This window comes from Myotis myotis, unplaced genomic scaffold (genome assembly GCF_014108235.1).
Source record: "Myotis myotis isolate mMyoMyo1 unplaced genomic scaffold, mMyoMyo1.p scaffold_m19_p_21, whole genome shotgun sequence".
Lineage (NCBI taxonomy): Eukaryota > Metazoa > Chordata > Mammalia > Chiroptera > Vespertilionidae > Myotis > Myotis myotis.
Window position 1 is genome coordinate 2,922,735 of NW_023416326.1, and position 18,726 is coordinate 2,941,460.

At 42.0% G+C, this 18,726-nt stretch overlaps 1 protein-coding gene across 1 annotated transcript in view; it reads right to left on the reverse strand.

The window, feature by feature from the left end:
* FMN2 (formin 2) overlaps nt 1–18,726 on the reverse strand; it is a 127,445-nt gene that overhangs the window by 52,674 nt on the left and 56,045 nt on the right. The window contains exons 8-13 of the mRNA XM_036355152.1: nt 12,354–12,415; nt 5,301–5,392; nt 5,004–5,133; nt 3,701–3,847; nt 2,376–2,435; nt 2,080–2,200 (exon numbers count right to left, since the gene is read on the reverse strand). Of these exons, the coding sequence (XP_036211045.1) occupies nt 2,080–2,200; nt 2,376–2,435; nt 3,701–3,847; nt 5,004–5,133; nt 5,301–5,392; nt 12,354–12,415 (612 nt within the window). The remainder of the gene's footprint in view (nt 1–2,079; nt 2,201–2,375; nt 2,436–3,700; nt 3,848–5,003; nt 5,134–5,300; nt 5,393–12,353; nt 12,416–18,726) is intronic.

The window sequence follows — 18,726 nt, forward strand, 5'->3', positions numbered from 1 at the left end:
ACACCTTTCTGAGCAGTTGGCCTTATCCTATATAATAAAGAGCTAACATGCTAATTAGACTGGATGCGGGACGACCTTCCAGACTGACCAGTGGGATGGGGGGGAGGGTCAGGGGCGGGGCTGCAAGGGCCAAGCCCCTTGCATGAATTTTGTGCACCGGGCCTCTAGTTACAGATAAGGAGTAAACCCTTTGAGTGAAAATCATTACCTTCTTAACCCTTTGAGGTGCTCAAAACTTGCTAAGATGCTCCTTCAATGTTTCACCTGGAGCCACCCCATCGCTGGAAAAGGCAGATGTGCAAGAGAAAGTAGGACAATGGCAGTGGCTACTGGTCCTCTTCAAACCCACTATCTGGTGTCTGTGAGTTCTCCCTGTCTAGCTCTAAGTCTTGTGAGAACTTGCAATTTTCATGGCTACCTGTATATTTAATAACTACAGGAAGAAAGCATGCAGATATGAAAAATAAGTGAGGTATCCTTCCCATCATAAGCAAACGTACGTTCCCTAGAAGTACGATGGCCATTCCTCTCCTTTCTCCACTCCCCTGTAAACTATGAAGTCCTACTTTGCAAGACTGAATTGTTAATAAAAGTATAAAGTATTTTTCTGATTCCCCAGAAATGCCCCTGGCACTGAGAGAGGGAGATATTAATAAGCAAACCTGTAAACCGATATACCTGGCATAATTTTGAAGGAAGATAAATACTATATATGGTTTGTCTCTTATTGTTTTTAAAAGTCATACTTAAATACATAATAACATAGGGTTATACAAACATAACATAATTTTATTTATTTATTTTAAACAAACTTGTCATTCTTGGGTTCAGTAAATGCACACCCATATTTGAGGGTACCCAATGCACCCACAAATGCCCAATCTGCGTCAGGCTCATAATAAGGGGTGCTGAGTGTTTAGAAACTGCAAGCCAATTTATGCAATGTTATTGTGTGGATTTTAATCCACATAACAGCATCGGCGACCAGAATATATATGACCCCATACATTTCATTTTAAATCAGTTTGGATAAGCATTACCAAACTGGGTAGAATCTCTTTAAAAAATCACATCATCTGAGTGGTTTTTGGACAGGGGTAACCACGCCTCTTTTTTTCCTGTAGTTACACATCCAATGAAAATTCACTGCCCTAGCCAGTTTGGATCAGAGGATAGAACGTCGGCCTGCAGACTCAAGGGTCCCCAGTTCAATTCCAGCCAAGGGCATGTACCTGGGTTGCGGGCACATCCCCAGTGGGGAGTGTGCAGGAGGCAGCTGATCGATGTTTCTCTCTCATCGATGTTTCTAACTCTCTGTCCCTCTCCCTTCCTCTCTGTGAAAAATCAATAAAATATATATTTTTTAAAAAAAGAAAAGAAAATTCACGTACATTTACTCACTCCCTGTCTGTGCCCGATAGAGTGAGATAGAGGCTTAGCTAGCAGTGGTGGTTGCAGCTCCATAACAATAAGAAACCTCATGACCAGGGAATAAAAGAGATTTTAACCACAACGTAATTTTTAAAAGGGTACACTGCTTACTTTTGTGTAAATATTGTGTAAATATTACTCTTTGTGTAAATATTCTATCTTAAGGTAGAAATCTGACCAATTTCAGACTCTTCAAAATGATATAAGGCTTCTCAAACTAACAAGACATACACACGTGTGCTGTTTGACCACATATGTGAAAGAAGATGCTTTGTCCCCAAGAAAGTTCACAAGCTTCACAAAGTCTTGGGCAAGTGTATGAAGGGAGGGTTGGGAGGGCCTGGTCATCTTTCAACAGTGACAAGATAAAACACACAAATGTTCTTGGCTGTAAACACAAGACAAATTTGCTCCTGATGGAAGAGATGACTATTCAAATAACCAGCTTTTTAAACAACAAAACAATAAGATGATTGGTAAAAAAAAAAAAAAAAAAAAAAAAATTCCTTTAGCCATACTAAACAATTTTCAGCTCTACGAGGCTCCAAAAGACTTTCTGTTCAAGAACATCAAAAAGTCTAGCTTCTCTTATTAAAAAAAAAAAATGCATGACTCACAAACATGAGTTTCTTTAAGACGCTCCGTTACCTTTGAGGTCCTTCTTTAGTTTTCTGAGATCTTTTTGAAAATCTTCAAACTTCATCTGCGCAGCCTGAAACAGGTCCTGGGGCTCGGGTAGCGGAAAAACACACTGCTCTTTCCCGGCGTCCTAATTCATTAGCAAGAAACACATCATTTTTAACCAATCAGCACGGAGATCGATAACAATCATACGGCAGCAGGGGTGGCAAAACCGCAAAAACAAATAATGCCAAGTCCTTTACAACAAAGACGAACCCCTACCCCCTCAAAAAAAAAACCCTATATGCAAAAAACTGTCTTACCTCATCAAAATTTCGAAGATAATAGGAAACGATATATGACAAAAGGCTTCTGCTGTTGTCCTAGGCAGAAAGACCAAAGTAAGTAATATATATATATATATAAATGGTTAAATATAGTGTTAAATAAAAGAAATCCCAGGAAATCAGCAGATATAGGGGAGAACGTTTAGAAGGAAGTATGAAATTCTCTATTTCAAGTTATTTGAGTGACTAGAAGTAAGGAGTTGAATGGCATAGAAGATCTTATTTTCCCCAGTGCTCACATCTAAGCTCCAAATGCCAAGCACAGCTGTTTAAGGGTGGAGTCTCAACTATAAATACTTTCCTATTTTTACTTTCCTCCGTCAGAAAATTAGTACATTAATTTTTATGGATTTTATTAAGAGGGATAACTACTGTCTTCACTGAGATGATGAATATTGCTAGCATTTCTACACATTTGGACCAGGAGTAAGTCTGACGGTCTAGCTAATACTATATAGATTAGGAACATAAAAAAATTAAGCATTATTTCAAGTAATCGGGAGCTTTAAAAATGCAAACACATATTACAAATTTTTACGGCAGCCAATGAGATTGAGGAACTCATATCCACTCAGCTGTAAATGATGCAATGTATATAGATCTACAGTAAAAAATGTAAAATTGTTTCATATCCAATAGTCTTCAAAAAAACAGCCTTTCGCTTCCTTTCTGGAACATGGGGAGGCACTAATTTTTAAATTTTTTTTTTTTTTTTGCATTTTCTATACAAACTACTTTCCCTCATCTTCGTTTTGCTTAAAATGGAAGGAAAGAAGAAGGTAATAGATATACTCTCTAATTTATGGAAATTAATTAATCCTCAGAGTCCACAAAGATAAATATTAGCAGGCACGGTAGAGTGAAAAAATAATTATTTTAAAGTATTGTCTGCTTATTCATTAGGCACAGCACTCAAAACTACAGGAAACATTGTCATTCACTAAATCACAAATATGGGATGGCCATTACTTTTCTTTACTTCGGAACCATAAAGAAATGTTTAACCTTGGAACTTAAAGAAACATTTATACAACTGGCTTGTATAACCAGCTCAATGGGCATGGCTCAGTCAACCTATGAAGCTGGAGGTCACGGGGGTCAGGGCACATGCCCAGGTTGTGGGCTCGATCCTAGTGTGGGGTGTGCAGGAGGCAGCCAATCAGTGATTCTCTCTCATCATGGATGTTTCTATCTCTCTCCCTCTCCCTTCCTCTCTGAAATCAATAAAAATATATTGTAAAACACACATACACACACTCCGATCCTCAATTTGCCTACATTCATTCACACAAAATACTTACACTGCTTTTGACGTCTTTCAGCTTCGGAAGAATGTCTAACCCAAACCCATCGGCCTGTCCCCGAGTCTTGTTCCCGCCATTCATGTAGTTGCCGAAGGCCAGGACCAAACCCAGCACCTGCATCACCCCGGGGCCATTTTTCAAAGTCTGTAAGCAGAATGAAGAGCCATTTCTCTCAGATACTAAGTTTTGCTTGAATTTTCTTAAGTCAGTGGCAGATATTCATCTGACACTGGTCATGTGGAGTGACATCCAAACTTTATTATTGGCCGTTACCATATTTGAAGAGGAGTGTCTCCAAGAGGAAGAAATCTAGGCCATTTCTGTGAAACAAATACGGCAACACGGTGACAGCTACTACAAAATAATGTCCTTGCTGCCAGCCTAATGGTACCCACCTCAGCAGCAACACGAACGTATGGCATAGTGGCGGGAAACTGAAACATAGTTCCAAGGATTAATGTCCAAATTTAGGTTTATCCCTGAAAAATCCATACTCACGTCTTCCAAAACTCATCATTTAACCTGATTTTGCATGTCCCATCCTCTGAAAATGTGCCTTTAAGACCTTATTACTACTTTTCAACCACAACAATTGGTACTGTCGGTTTGCGACAAACTGTTTTAAATGTTCATATTGCTAATTTCTGCCAAAAACGTACTCTTTGTTTTCAGAAGACGATTGACCTTCTGTTGAGTCGTACAGCTGATCCTAAATCCTTTGGTTGGAATCAATACGTGTTATGAGGGACCCTTCCAAATACGACAGAAAGTACATAAAATGCCTTCAAATAACATTTAATAGGGAGTTCGATGTATTTGAGGGCCATGAAAAGTAATGATTCTGGCCCTAGCCGGTTTGCCTCAGTGGATAGAGCATCGGCCTGTGGACTGAAGGGTCCCAGGTTCAATTCCAGTCAAAGGCACATGCCTGAGTTGTGGGCTTGATCCCCAGTAGGGGGCGGTGCAGAAGGCAGCCGATCCATGAGTCTCTCTCATGATTGATGTTTCTGTCTCTCTTTCCCTCTCCCTCCTGCTCTGAAATCAATAAAAACATTAAAAAAAAAAAAGAAAGAAAGAAAGAAAAGATCAGCAATGGCCACATTCAAGCATTGTGGTCCTATGTGCACTTTAGCTTTTGTTCTCAAAGCTCAGACATAACATGTTCTCTTCCGTGGGCCGGCTAGCCTTCAAATTTGTTGAGTTCTTAGTTCAGAAATCAAACTCTTCTGAAATGTGAACGTGCCTGAACACAACTAATCATCAGAATCCCAGCGCCCGCTCTCCACACACCACAACGCACCTCACACAACTTCTGCAGCAATTCAAGTTTGCGACGGATCGAGCAAATGCTTTCCGAAAACGTGGACTGGAACAGGATGCAAAAGACCCGCTCGGAAAAGTTGGGGATTAGTGACAGCTCATACAAGAACCTAAGGGAAAAAAGCCACGTACAGAGGAAAAGATGTAACTCAGAGAAACAGAGATGTCCAAGCTCATATCACACATAACAACGATGAACAAAAGATCCTGCATTTTCCAAAGGGAGTGAGCCCGCCCAGGCCTGGATGCCCGCTGCACGGTCCTAAGAGATGCTTACTGTTCGGGCTTGTCCAGGGACTTGGCACTTTCCTTGTCTTTGGAGGACCGGCCATGCTTTTCAATTTTTTCCAGTTCATCCGACTGTGCTCTCTGCAAATCAAAAGGCAAGATCGGGTCAACTGAGTCCCTTAGATAAGGATGATCTTAGTACAGCAAAACTAGATCCTATATAATACAAGCCTAATATGCAAATAGACAGAACAGCGGAGTGACCGGCAGAACGATTGGTCACTATGACGGCACTGACCACCAGGGGGCAGACGCTCAATGCAGGAGCTGCCCCCAGCCCACAGGCCCCAGGCCAGCCAAGGTAGGTGCCAGTGGGAGTACCTCGATCGCCCCACTGGTCGCCTCATAGATCAGCCCTGATCGCGGGCCAGGCCTAGGGACCCTTCCTGTGCACGGATTTCGTGCACCGGGCTTCTAGTATTTTCATATTTCTTAGCATCCCTTTGTAGGAAAGCTTGACATTATTCATGAGGCATCCGAAAGTGTAAATATGTTTAATGGAAACCAGATCATCTCCAAATCTTCCAAATAGTGTTATTGACTATCAGTAATCTGCAAAACACTTATTTATTCAAGCATGTTTTAAAACAATACGTTCTTCTCTTGCTCTCTGAGCTGTTTATAATCCCCTCCAGAAGGCAAGACTTTCATGTTAAAGTGGTATTTCTCATTAAGGAATCAAGGAAATTCAATTTAATCCTACGGTTGTTCTAAGATTGTTACAGGGGAAAAATGTATTTATTTACCCATTTCAATCATTGTTTATGGATATTTTTCCTTAGGGGAAAGCAAAATACAATTGAATTATTAAGTCATGGAGTGAAAATAAAAGGTTTTGATACTTCTGAGTTTTCTTTTGGATACAATAAAAGGCTTCATGCTTCTTTTCTTTCCCAACCTTTGATAATATCAAGCTAAAATTTTATCAGCGTAGTTTGCTTCTTTATAAGTGAGGGTCTGCATTTTTAACAGGAGGCACAAGACTTTGTAGACTTGGAGAATCACAAGTCTATTCTTCTTTATGGAGATTTTGGAGGTGTTTTATTTGTAGTCTTGTCTTAGTAATATCTTTTTGGATATTTCTCTTTGAAGAAGGAAAGCAAAAGCGAAAATAAACACATGGAACATCATCAAACTAAAATGCTTCTGTACAGCAAAGGAAAATACAACCAACGAAACAAAAATACAACCAAGTGAATGGGAGAATAGTGGGTGGGCAAAAGCAGGTTTATAGTCACGAGTACACGAAACAGAGTTTATTTCTTGTATTATTTATTAATTATTGCATTATTTTCCATATCAACAACTGTAAACCTACTTTTTCCCACCCTTGTATATTCACAAAAAATATATCCAAATAGTAGTTGATATTCAAAATACATAAGGAACTCATACCACTCCATAACAAAAAAAAAATAATCTGATCTATCCATGTCTAACTCCAACTCCAATTCCCCTATGTACTACTTTCCGGAAACAGACTTTCTCACCCAAAATACATTCTAGTTTTTCACATCTATGCCTTTGATCCAACTGCTCCATCTTCTGGGAATGTGTTTTCAACTCTTCTCTCAAACATGTTGCCTACCGTTTACTATGTAAGAATAGCCCCAAACATTGCCCAACTATGAAGATTATGCTGGTTCCCGCAAGGTCAAATAATGTTGGCTCTTCAGCAACTCTTCTGCTCTTTCCACACAATTCTATCCCAGCACTAATGACATCAGCCTGCAATTATTTGGTTGCATACTTGACATCCACCATTTGACTTGGGGACAGGGGAACAGGGAATCTGTATGTCAGGTATGTTATGAATGAAACAGCTTTTATTGTGTTGGACAGGGAATCTCTTAGCAACTTTAAGGGGCAATGCTTTTGCATTATTTAAAGGACAATTTAAATTATCCTTGTGAACATTACACATTAAAGAGTTTCTGGCTGGTCTGCATACTATTTGTTGACTCAGACTTCCTCTAATATTGAAAACTAGCTTTTCAAGAGATACACTTTTTATGATCCATAGATTCACATTCTACAACCGCACAGATCTTTCTTCTCCAGGTACAATGAATAACTGGAATATCTTTAAATGCCCAGGGCTGAGGGGAATTCAAAAAATGGCAGCCTCACACGCACAGCAATCTAACGTTGTATGTCTAAGGGCTGAACAGCTGCTCTTCAGGGACCTAAAACCTTGAGCACTTGACCATATATTGGCAAACATGCAAGTAAACAAAAAGAAATTCAGGACCAAACACTCATGAGATGCCATCTGGAATCATTCAACCTCCTAAATAAGGTTGATAGGCGTTTTATATCCTTAAAAAAAGACTTGGCTATTTATTTCTTTAATAACTTTATTGCACATTAAATTTTAGTTGTCGCAATCATGGGCCTCCAGGAGGAAAGGTAATTATCCTCTCCAGCTAATATGTCAAAAGCATGCAATGTTATTACTGTTCGTGCATAATTTCAAGTCGTGACCCAAGCTTTAGTAAAATCCAAGGCTCTTGGCTTGTACTTATAAAACAATCAACGTTTACTACCGTTGGAAATCTCTACCTAATATGACCATACACAAGCCAACCCTGAAAGTATTCTACATGAGCTATAATATTCCTAGCCGTACGTACATTCCCAGAGCATCAGCAGGAAAAAAAAAGGGGGGGGGGATTTACAGGAGGTATCTCGTACATTTATGGCGTGGGGATGGAATAATTTACCGTGGTTACTAGCCAACTGCACTATTTCTCTGCTGCTCCCCTGCCATCATGGAAAATTACTGGGAAATGTTTAGTACACACGTGTCAGGAGAGACAGTCCTCCCACGAGAGCTGAATAGTTATTAAAGAGCAAATGGCCAAGAAATACTCTCTGTACTCCACTGAGCTAAAAAGTGTGCGAATGTGCTCAAAGAAGCCAGAGGCACATCACGGAAGAATACAGTTAATATAAAAACAATGGCTGGTAGAGACAGACAGGGTGATGATCTCTCAACACCACACGCAAGGATGTGCAATTCAGGTTCTTCTGAGGGGAGACCTCCTTCGGGACCAAAAGCAGCGTCGTTACAAGGAGTAGCAAACAAGTGTTTCCATTATCCAACAAGGTTTGCATTTAGAGCTAAAATCCAAGGACAAAAATAGCAGCAGGGATCAAAGCTGGAGCTAAACATAAAAGTCATTCCCCAAATCATTTTTATCTGCAAAGAATTCAGTCTCCATCTACTTTATAAAGAATGTGAACACAGCAATAGATTTTTTCGCTGCTCCCCTCCTCTCTTTCCAAATACTAGAAATCTTGGATATCTCTTAGTTTCAGGTCAATACACAGTAAAGACAGGCCCGTGGTCTTTCTTAGGTCAGTAGTCGGACCAGAATTTCTCGGGGAAGTGTGAAATTTGGCATAGGCATCTTCCCATCTGTGGACGCTGAGAATGAATGTGCCTGTTACAAAGGCCTCCTGGTGGCTATTTGGGTTCACATTTACCAACAGAGTCTCAGAGTCATGGCTAACCAGGGGTCTCTCCCGCGATCTGTGCTTCAGGGAAAAGCTGTACTGTGCTCCTGCCATCTGAGTCAACCAACCCTTCTAAGAGAGTTCCTAGGATCTTATTTCAACTGTCCTTCCCTGTCCAATCAGAGTTGTGCAACTGAATCCTCGTTTGCATCTTCACTGACCAATCAGAGTGACTCCATTATGAACACTAAGGACCTTGCTTCTGGACCAATCAAACTGTGAGACTATGGAGCCCTCGTTGTCATGAAAACTGACCAATCAGGGACTGGGACAGGACCTCTTCTCCAATTAAGCCAGCCTCACCTCTGTTTCCATGGAGGGCACATGCAGCTTCCTTGTAAGATTGTATTTCCCCAGCCTGAGCTATAACCCCAGAGCAGCAGAGAGCTGCCGGAGCCGCCTCACCAAAGCTGGGCTGGGAGACCAGAACTGCCTGCCTGAACCACCTGCCATATAGAATCTATAATAATAAAGGTGTAATATGCTAATTAGACCAGATGTCCCTCCGGACATCCTTCCAGACAAAACCAGTGGCCGGAGGGAAGCCCAGGTCCCAGGTGCCAGAGGGAAGCCGGTGCCAGCTGCCAGGGGAAGGAAGGCCTACTCGTGCAGGAATTTCATGCACCGGGCCTCTAGTACAGGTATATTAAAAATCAGAAGCAAAAGATATGTCAAATCAACTGGGCATGTTATAAACTGCTTATAAAGAGTCTTTACTATGTGAACTCAATAACAGTCAATAACCTTGCGAGAACCGGAAAGATTTTTGGTTCTGAAAGCTCAGAAGGATGTAGTGTATTTAGTAACTGTGTCGTTTCACCGGGTTTTAACTCCTCAGGAAACAGGAATCGGGAGCTCGGGATTGCGCTTTTTGAAATTAGGGTATGTTTAGATTTGGAGGCTGCCCCACATTCATTCACATCTAGAAGAGAAAGGCCGCTGCCAAACATATGCAATTAGGGGAGGGGGAAAAAGTTGATATTCTAAATAAGGTTTGTGTAGCAAATACTTCCATCTGTTACCCAGAGATCAAATGCGACTGCTTTCAAACAGTCCAATGACATGCATGCAAGCATCTGGCAAAAAAAAAAAAAAAAAAAAAAAAGCGTGTATTTATGGGAAAGGTTTCAGGTTAGTTATGTTATTTTGCCCTCCAGGATAAGCAGTGGAATGCTAAATAAGATTAGTCCTCATATATTTAATAACAACAAACTGAGTTTAAACACTACAATCCCGTTTATTTTTTTTCTAGATAAAATTTTTCTAGACAAAATGTAAATGTTCCCTGCAATGCCATTAGTAAACAATAAAGGCCAAATTAAGATTCCCCTCAGATACCTTTCAGACCTGAACAGAATGATTACAGTTATGACAACACGGTAAACTTTGAAACATTTCCCAGGAGAACCCAAGCCAAGTCCAAGTGTGCACAGGCCACTTTTCCCTTCTTCAGATGCCGTCACATGAGCAAGACGCACATCAGAAAGAGTGACAAGCCCTAGCCGGTTTGGCTCAGTGGATAGAGCACCGGCCTGCAGACTGAAGGGTCCCAGGTTCGATTCCAGTCAAGGACACATGCCCGGGTTGCGGGCTCGATCCCCAGTAGAGGGTGTGCGGGAGGCAGGCGATCAATGATTCTCTCTCATCATTGATGTTTCTATCTCTCTCTCCCTCTCCCTTCCTCTCTGAAATCAATAAAAAAAATATTTTTTTAAAAAAAGAAAAGAAACTTGTAGGAAAAGCTGAGGCAGACCCTTGTCATAATCTCCACCACAGGCACAGGCCATGAGACTGGGAGGGGTCCTTTTATAGCCAGCTTCTCCCTCACACCCAGCTTCTCCCTCACATACAGCTTCTCCCTCACATACAGCTTTTCCCTCACATACAGCTTCTCCCTCACATACAGCTTCTCCCTCACATACAGCTTCTCCCTCACATACAGCTTCTCCCTCACATACAGCTTCTCCCTCACATACAGCTTCTCCCTCACACCCAGCTTCTCCCTCACATACAGCTTCTCCCTCACATACAGCTTCTCCCTCACATACAGCTTCTCCCTCACACCCAGCTCCTCCCTCACACCCAGCTCCTCCCTCACATACAGCTTCTCCCTCACACCCAGCTTCTCCCTCACATACAGCTTCTCCATCACACCCAGCTTCTCCCTCACACCCAGCTTCTCCCTCACATACAGCTTCTCCCTCACACCCAGATTCTCCCTCACACACAGATTCTCCCTCACACCCAGCTTCTCCCTCACACCCAGCTTCTCCCTCACATACAGCTTCTCCCTCACACCCAGATTCTCCCTCACACACAGCTTCTCCCTCACACACAGCTTCTCCCTCACATACAGCTTCTCCCTCACATACAGCTTCTCCCTCACATACAGCTTCTCCCTCACACCCAGCTTCTCCCTCACACCCAGCTTCTCCCTCACACCCAGCTTCTCCCTCACATACAGCTTCTCCCTCACACCCAGCTTCTCCCTCACACCCAGCTTCTCCCTCACACCCAGCTTTTCCCTCACATACAGCTTCTCCCTCACACCCAGCTTCTCCCTCAAACCCAGCTTCTCCCTCACATACAGCTTCTCCCTCACACACAGCTTCTCCCTCACACACAGCTTCTCCCTCACATACAGCTTCTCCCTCACACCCAGCTTCTCCCTCACATACAGCTTCTCCCTCACATACAGCTTCTCCCTCACACCCAGCTTCTCCCTCACATACAGCTTCTCCCTCACAGACAGCTTCTCCCTCATACCCAGCTTCTCCCTCACATACAGCTTCTCCCTCACAGACAGCTTCTCCCTGAGGAGTGAAGAGTTTGAACTGCGCATCTAGCTACTACGATTTTTCTGGCTCCTACACCCAAGGATCTAGCTGCTAACTTGCTTGTCTCTGGGAGCTGACGGGAACCAACATTCACTGGTCCCCTGGGGGCTGCCGAGAACAGAGCAACAGTTGCAACAAGACTACAGGCACTTGCCACAGCTCCCCCTCCCGGCTCGGCACACCATGAGCCCACAGCAAATTCCAGCTCCCAGCTTCCGCCCGGGGAAGTGAAGGAGTTGGCCTGGAAATCTCGCACCCCAACTTTTCTGGCCCTTACCAGAGAGACTGGCTTCTAACTCACTTGTTCCGTGCGTTTCTAGAAAGCATTTTGCCAAACCTATACTTACATACATACAATGCACCCAGATCAGATTTCCTTCTTAATATATTTTTATTGTTTTCAGAGAGGAAGGGAGGGGGAGAGATAGAAACATCAGTGATGAGAGAGAATCATTGATGGGCTGCCTCCTGCACGCCCCCTACTAGGGATGGAGCCTGCAACCTGGGCATGTGCCCTGACCAGGAATCGAACCCGGGACCCATCAGTCCGCAGGCCGACTCTCTATCCACTGAGCCAAACCGGCTAGGGCAGATTTCCTTCTTAAAGCAACAAGCCTAGCTGTGTACAGTGACAAGTAGTGTGTACGTATTATATACTCACACTTCCAATTCCTTCTATTACTCACATTCTCATAAAGTGCTTGAAGAGTCTCCAGGTCAACCACAGAATTGTCCAAGTTCACAACAGCTGTAAAAAAAGAAAAAAGAAAGAAAAAAGAAAGCATATAAATGCCATCAGCCAGCTGTGAAAAGATGTCTGGCCACTTTTTCTTCTTCTTTCATTAATTGTTTATTTATTTGTCTGTTTTTTTGTTGCTGTTGTTGTTGATCCTCACCTGAGGATACTTTTCCATTGATTTTTAGAAAGAGTGGAAGAGAGAAGGAGAGACGGAGAGAGAGAGAAACATCGATGTGAGAGAGACACATGGATTGGCTGCCTCTGGCACACGCCCCTCCTGGGGCTGGGGATCCAGCCTACAACCGAAGTATGTGCCCTTGACCAGAGTCGAACCCACAACCCTTCAGTCCACGGGCCGATGCTCTATCCACTGAGCCAAACTGGCTAGGGCTGTGAGGTCTGGCCATCTTGAGCTGTGGTGACCAGAATAGTGTTCATGGCCCAGCAGTCAGTGAGGGTAAGGCACTCACTGCAATGCATTCATTTGCCCCACTGCAAAGACCAAGCTCAAGGGATTTCAATGGGGGAGGGCGGGTGTACAAATTTGAGCTCTCACTTGCTCCACAAATACAAACCCTCATGGATAGGGCCCAGTCCAAAGTCAAAGCTAAACAGTGAGTGTCTTTCCAGGACTAACTGCCTAGGTTTGAAAAACTTGCTTCATAGCAGAAAATCAGACCGATCACTCCTGTTACTGTCACATCCCCGTTTTACACTGATCAATGCTCTATCTGCCGACACAGGAAACGGTTGACTCCAATCCCTCAACTGGTGGGTTTGATGTAGAAACGACAGGTGCATTTCCTGTGATACATTTTTTAAGTTGTTCTAATAAAAGAACAATTCTTTGATTATGGTATTGAGATGAGCACAGGTGCTTCCTTAAAAATCCACTCTTTGGGGGGGATGAGGGGACCATGGGGGGATAAAGACACATTTGTAATGCCTTAATCAAGAAATTTTTTTTAAAATCCACACTTAATATACAAACTACCCATGTTTATCTGAGGGAGAAGCGGAATGGATCATCAAAAATGGGAGTATGTTCTTAAATGCATTTTGTGGCCTGAGAGTTGTACTGCGTTTCGGAATCGGTGTGTTGTATAACTCAGTTTGGACACAGGTTCATTCAAAGCATTCTGTATTACCCACATACAGAGTAGTTAGAAATGAGGTCCTGATCCAATTTGTGCCAAGTAACCAGCGTAGCTCTTGTAGAATTAAATATTTCTGGAAGGAAAATCACAAAGTGGATAATCACAAACTAGTTGTATTTGTCTTGATAACGGAGGCATTTTACAATGACTTTTCTCTCAAAGCTTAAAGCTCAAGGGACAGTTTCTTGTTGATTCTGGCAACATCCCAAGAAGGAATTAAGAAAAGCAAGTAGGAAACTGTAGCATATGATGGATGGGAATTCTAACCAAGATAATTTAGCTTTTCTGCTCGAAGCTGGGAAGAGGGCCCATGATTCACCAAAAAATATCATAGCAAATAGAACATGATACTCCCATCCTAATACTATTCCACTATCTCCATTTCCAAAAATATTACGCCTCAAATATCAATCTAAGAATTTAAGACTCTCAGACCAATCTTTTCAGACCTTAGACTACATAGGGCAACTTTATAGGACAAACTGTGTTTCAAATCAGTAAAAACACTGCTCCAACTACCTTTGACTACATTTCAAAAATTAAAGGGATTAACAAATGATTTTCATGGAAGTAATGTGGCTATAAATAATATATCAAAATGCAGAAAACCCAAATAAAGATAGCAAGTTCATGTATGAAATGACTCCCTTTGAAGGTGTACAGAGTCTATCCCTTAAAAAAAAAACAAAAACAAAAAAACCTTATGGTGAAGCCAAAGGTTGGTCTTCAAAATTCATTAGCTAATAATGAGGTATTTCTACATTCCTCTGATGACTTAGCAAAAGATTGATGGGGAAAACTATGAAAGAAATGCTAGAACTCAACTTCGTGTACCATTTCATCTTCGGAACCAGTAAAAGAAACACAATGAAATCATTCATACTCAAGTCAAAACTCATCAAAGAGACAACTGTCTTCTGACTTCATCCATCATCCTAAAACATAGTATTAGTCCTACAGGTTTTCCCCACACAAAGCCTTACTTGTGATTGTACGGAGGTTTCTCATCTTTTAAACTCATGCAGTATCAGGTACTGAAGAATATCTTAATAAAAGCCATATGGTCCTGACCAGTGATGTATCGTCCTAACCATAGGTATATGGCCCTCAGCAAGTCCACAAGTTTCTAACCCATGAAACCTCGTTTTTAAAAATACGTTTTTATTGAATTCAGAGAGGAAGGGAGAGGGAGTGAGAGAGAGAAACATCAATGATGAGAGAGAATCACTGATTGGCTGCCTCCTGCAAGCCTCACACTGGTTATCAAGCCCGCAACCTAGGCATGTGCCCTGACTGGGAACTGAACCATGACTTCCTGGTTCATAGGTCAACACTCAACCACTGAGCCACACCAGCCAGGCAAACCTCAGTTTTTAATCATTCACAGAAAATCTCAATAGAAAGCAGCTCCATAAAATTTTCCCATAACTGGCTTAACACTTGAGAGATGCTAACACGATTCCATGGGAATCAACTGTTTTGACAAAACCATAGAATCATGCTTAAGTAGCTGAAATTCAGGAAGATTAAATATTGGCAGATGAAGGGATTCAATGAGAGAGTTCCAGAGAGTTCCAGAAGTAAGGGTAAAATATGCCATTTGAGAAGGGTTGAGGGTATTGACGGGCTCTATTTCCTCAATATCAAAAGCACATTTTACCATTTTGGAAATCAGGATTCAGGCTGAAACTCACGTTACTAATTTTTTAGTGGCGTCTTCTAGGACTCCCTCTCTTAGAATCTGTGATTAGGTAGGTGGTACAGTTTCAACTGATAAAATTAAGGCAATAAGAGAACGCATTCACTCACGTCCTCAACGAATGTCAAAGTGGTTCTTAAAACTCAGTGGCCATCCCAGCTCACTGGGCTGGTTACCAATTACTAGAGTAACAACAATTTGGAACAGGAGCTCTCGCAGTTGCCTGGCAAAGCTGCAACCTGGTTATGAGTGGAGACCACCTTCATCAAGGATTACTTCCCTCTTCAAGGTTTTGTCAAAGTTCAACATACAGAGTAGTTAGAAATGAGCCTTATTGAGTACCGGTTTTCTTGAATCCTTTACTAACTGAAAAATTTTACCCACATGCATATCCTATATAATAAAAGCCTAATATGCTAAGTGTCCGGTCGTCCATTCAACCAATCCAAGTGTAATAAGCCTTATTATCTAACCCAAAGTTAAACAAGTTCCTTTTGTTTCTATTCATCAGATTTCTAGCAATGGCCACGGGAAGGGTTTTATATAAATACTAAGAGGCCCAGTGCATGAAATTCATGCACTCATAGGGGGTGGGGGTCCCTCAGCCTGGCCTGTGCCCTCTCGCAGTCCGGGAGCCCTCGGGGGATGTCCGACTGACAGCCTAAGCTGTCAGTCGGACATCCTTAGCTCTGCCACGGAGGCAGGAGAGGCTCCTGCCACCGCCGCTGTTCTTGCCAGCTGTGAGCCAGGCTTCTGGCTGAGTGGAGCTCCCTCTATGGGATCACACTGACCACCAGGGGGCAGCTCCTGCATTGAGCATCTGCCCCCTGGTGGTCGGTGCACATCATAGCAAGTGTTTGAGCACCTTTAGCATATTACACTTGGATTGGTTAAATGGACGACCGGACACTTAGCATTTTAGGCTTTTATTATATAGGATATGCATGTGGGTAAAATTTTTCAGTTAGTAAAGGATTCAAGAAAACCGGTACTCAGCAATGTCAGCTTTCCTAGATTTCAACTTTCTTTGGGAGGAGAATTTGAGATTGTATGAAGGTGATCTTCCCTCCATTCCCTCAAAAGGGAACATGACTTTCATGGAATAGTTTTTTGATGTGGAAGCAACATAGACCATGGAATCAAACTTAACTGCGCTTAAGTTCCAATTGTTATTTGCTGCTACGTTACTTCCAGTTACTTCCCTTGACGAGCTTTCGTTTCTTTATGGGGACAAGGGGAGAAGGAAGTCATAGAAAATACTGGCAATGTTTTGGGTTGTGTGGGGACCAAAGGCAGTAACCAGTAAAAGGATCTGGCATGTGGTTGGTTAATATGACTTCCCTCTTCAAGTTTTCGTACAAGTTCAATCAACTCTTCTGTCTCTAATAAGTCTTTTTTTTAAAAAAATATATTTTATTGATTTTTCACAGAGAGGAAGGGAGAGAGATAGAGAGTTAGAAACATCGATGAAAGAGAAACATCGATCAGCTGCCTCCTGCACATCTCCTACTGGGGATATGCCTGCAACCCAGGTACATGCCCTTGACCGGAATCGAACCTGTGACCTTTCAGTCCGCAGGCCGACGCTCTATCCACTGAGCCAAACCGGTTTCGGCTCTAATAAGTCTTATTATCTATTCTAACCCAAATTTAAACAAGTTTCTTTTTTTTTTTCTATTCCTATTTTAGTGCCCTCACATACCAAGGGGACAATTCCAACTGCATCTATTAAGGGTTGGCGTTCTTGGCCTGAACGAAGAACTATTAAAACAAAATGTACAGTCTGGTATACAGCTACTGGCTGTTTAATTATACTCTGTCTTTTTTTTTACTTCGTATTTAAACTATTAAGCATTAGCTTTAGATTGCAGAGCATAAATAAATTCAAAATTCAGTAATGAATCTTTAATTCATATCATTTTATTCTCTAACATTCAAGCACATGCTAATGTGATTATACCTCGGATCAGAGGCCAAGTATTTCACACGTATTTCCCAGTCTCGGCTCTAAGACATTCAGGAACACCCATCGTTGCCTGGGATTCATCACATTTCCACCCATCCATTCCCCAGCAGGTCTGTAAAGCGGCTTTAATTACTTTCCCATAGTTATAGATCAATAAATGTTATTTCAATTGGACCAAGAAGCATCTGCTCTGTTTTATGTGGAAGGGTGCAAGGACGGAGGAGGTGTGGAGAGAAAACTCTTACACGTGAAAAGATCATTCATTTATGTGTAAGGCATGCTAACTTTCCAGGATTGAAACATGGGGAGATTTCTGCACTCCCTAAACGACTCCGTCAATGACCGTGTGTTAATGATCACTCCAAGATTAAAGGGACAGCAGTTTTATGTTTTGGCCTAAAACTTTTTAAAATGCCGAGGATGTGGTAAGGAAGAAGAAGTACTCTTCCTGGCTTTCCGATCAACGTGCTGTGTGTCTTCGATCAAGGCGCTGAGCTTCTCTGAGGATAATTCCTGTCTGTAGCATCTGCTCATCATGTGGGGGAGAATAAGCCATTTATAACAAAAGGGATCATTCAAGAAGCCTTGGAATGATTTACGTAATTAATTTTAAAATGTATATTATTTGTGAACAGATTGGGTAGGGAACAGAGACAGAGCTGAGAAGGTGCTAGATTCAAATTAGGTTCAGAATTAAACATTTGCTTTCCACCATCAAAACTTGCAACCATAAAAGCTCTTTTAAAAAAAAAGATTTTTTTATTGATTTTTAGAGAGAGAAGAGAGAAATTTCGACAGGCTGCCTCCTGCACACCCCCTACTGGGGATCAAGCCCACGACCTGGGCATGTGCCCTGACAGGGAATCGAACCAGCTACCTTTTGGTTCACAGGATGACACCAAACCAACTGAGCCACACTGGCCAGGGCAATAGCACTTTTCTTCATGAATCCACTGGTACCCACTCTCTTAGATCCAATACGCTTTCCACTAAACCATGTTGTTACAAAGTGAAGAGTGAAATCGCCTATTTTAACACTCAAATAGTTAATTCTACCTGATATTAGAAATGTCTCAAAATAAAATACCCAAACCAAAAAAAAAATCTATTTTCTTTTGATTTAAAAATATTGCAGTACATAAAATGAATCACATAGAGAGCAACTCGGGACAACCAGGGATGATAGACACAATGTAAGAAACAGTTGTGTGCTGGTCACATGACATTGTACACCCAGGTACAGGAGCAGGTGACAGTCCTACATCTATATCCCATTCCCTGACACCTGGTCTCTGCTGCTAGTGTTCTCCACAGCCACCTTCTTCATCACCAGAAATACAGGATGTGTTTCTTTTTAAAATATATATTTTTATTGATTTCAGAGATTAAGAAAGAGAGAGATAGAAACATCCATGATGAGAGAGAATAACTGAATGGCTGCCTCCTGTACACCCCTCCACCTCCACTGAGGATCGAGCCCGCAACCCGGGCATGTGCC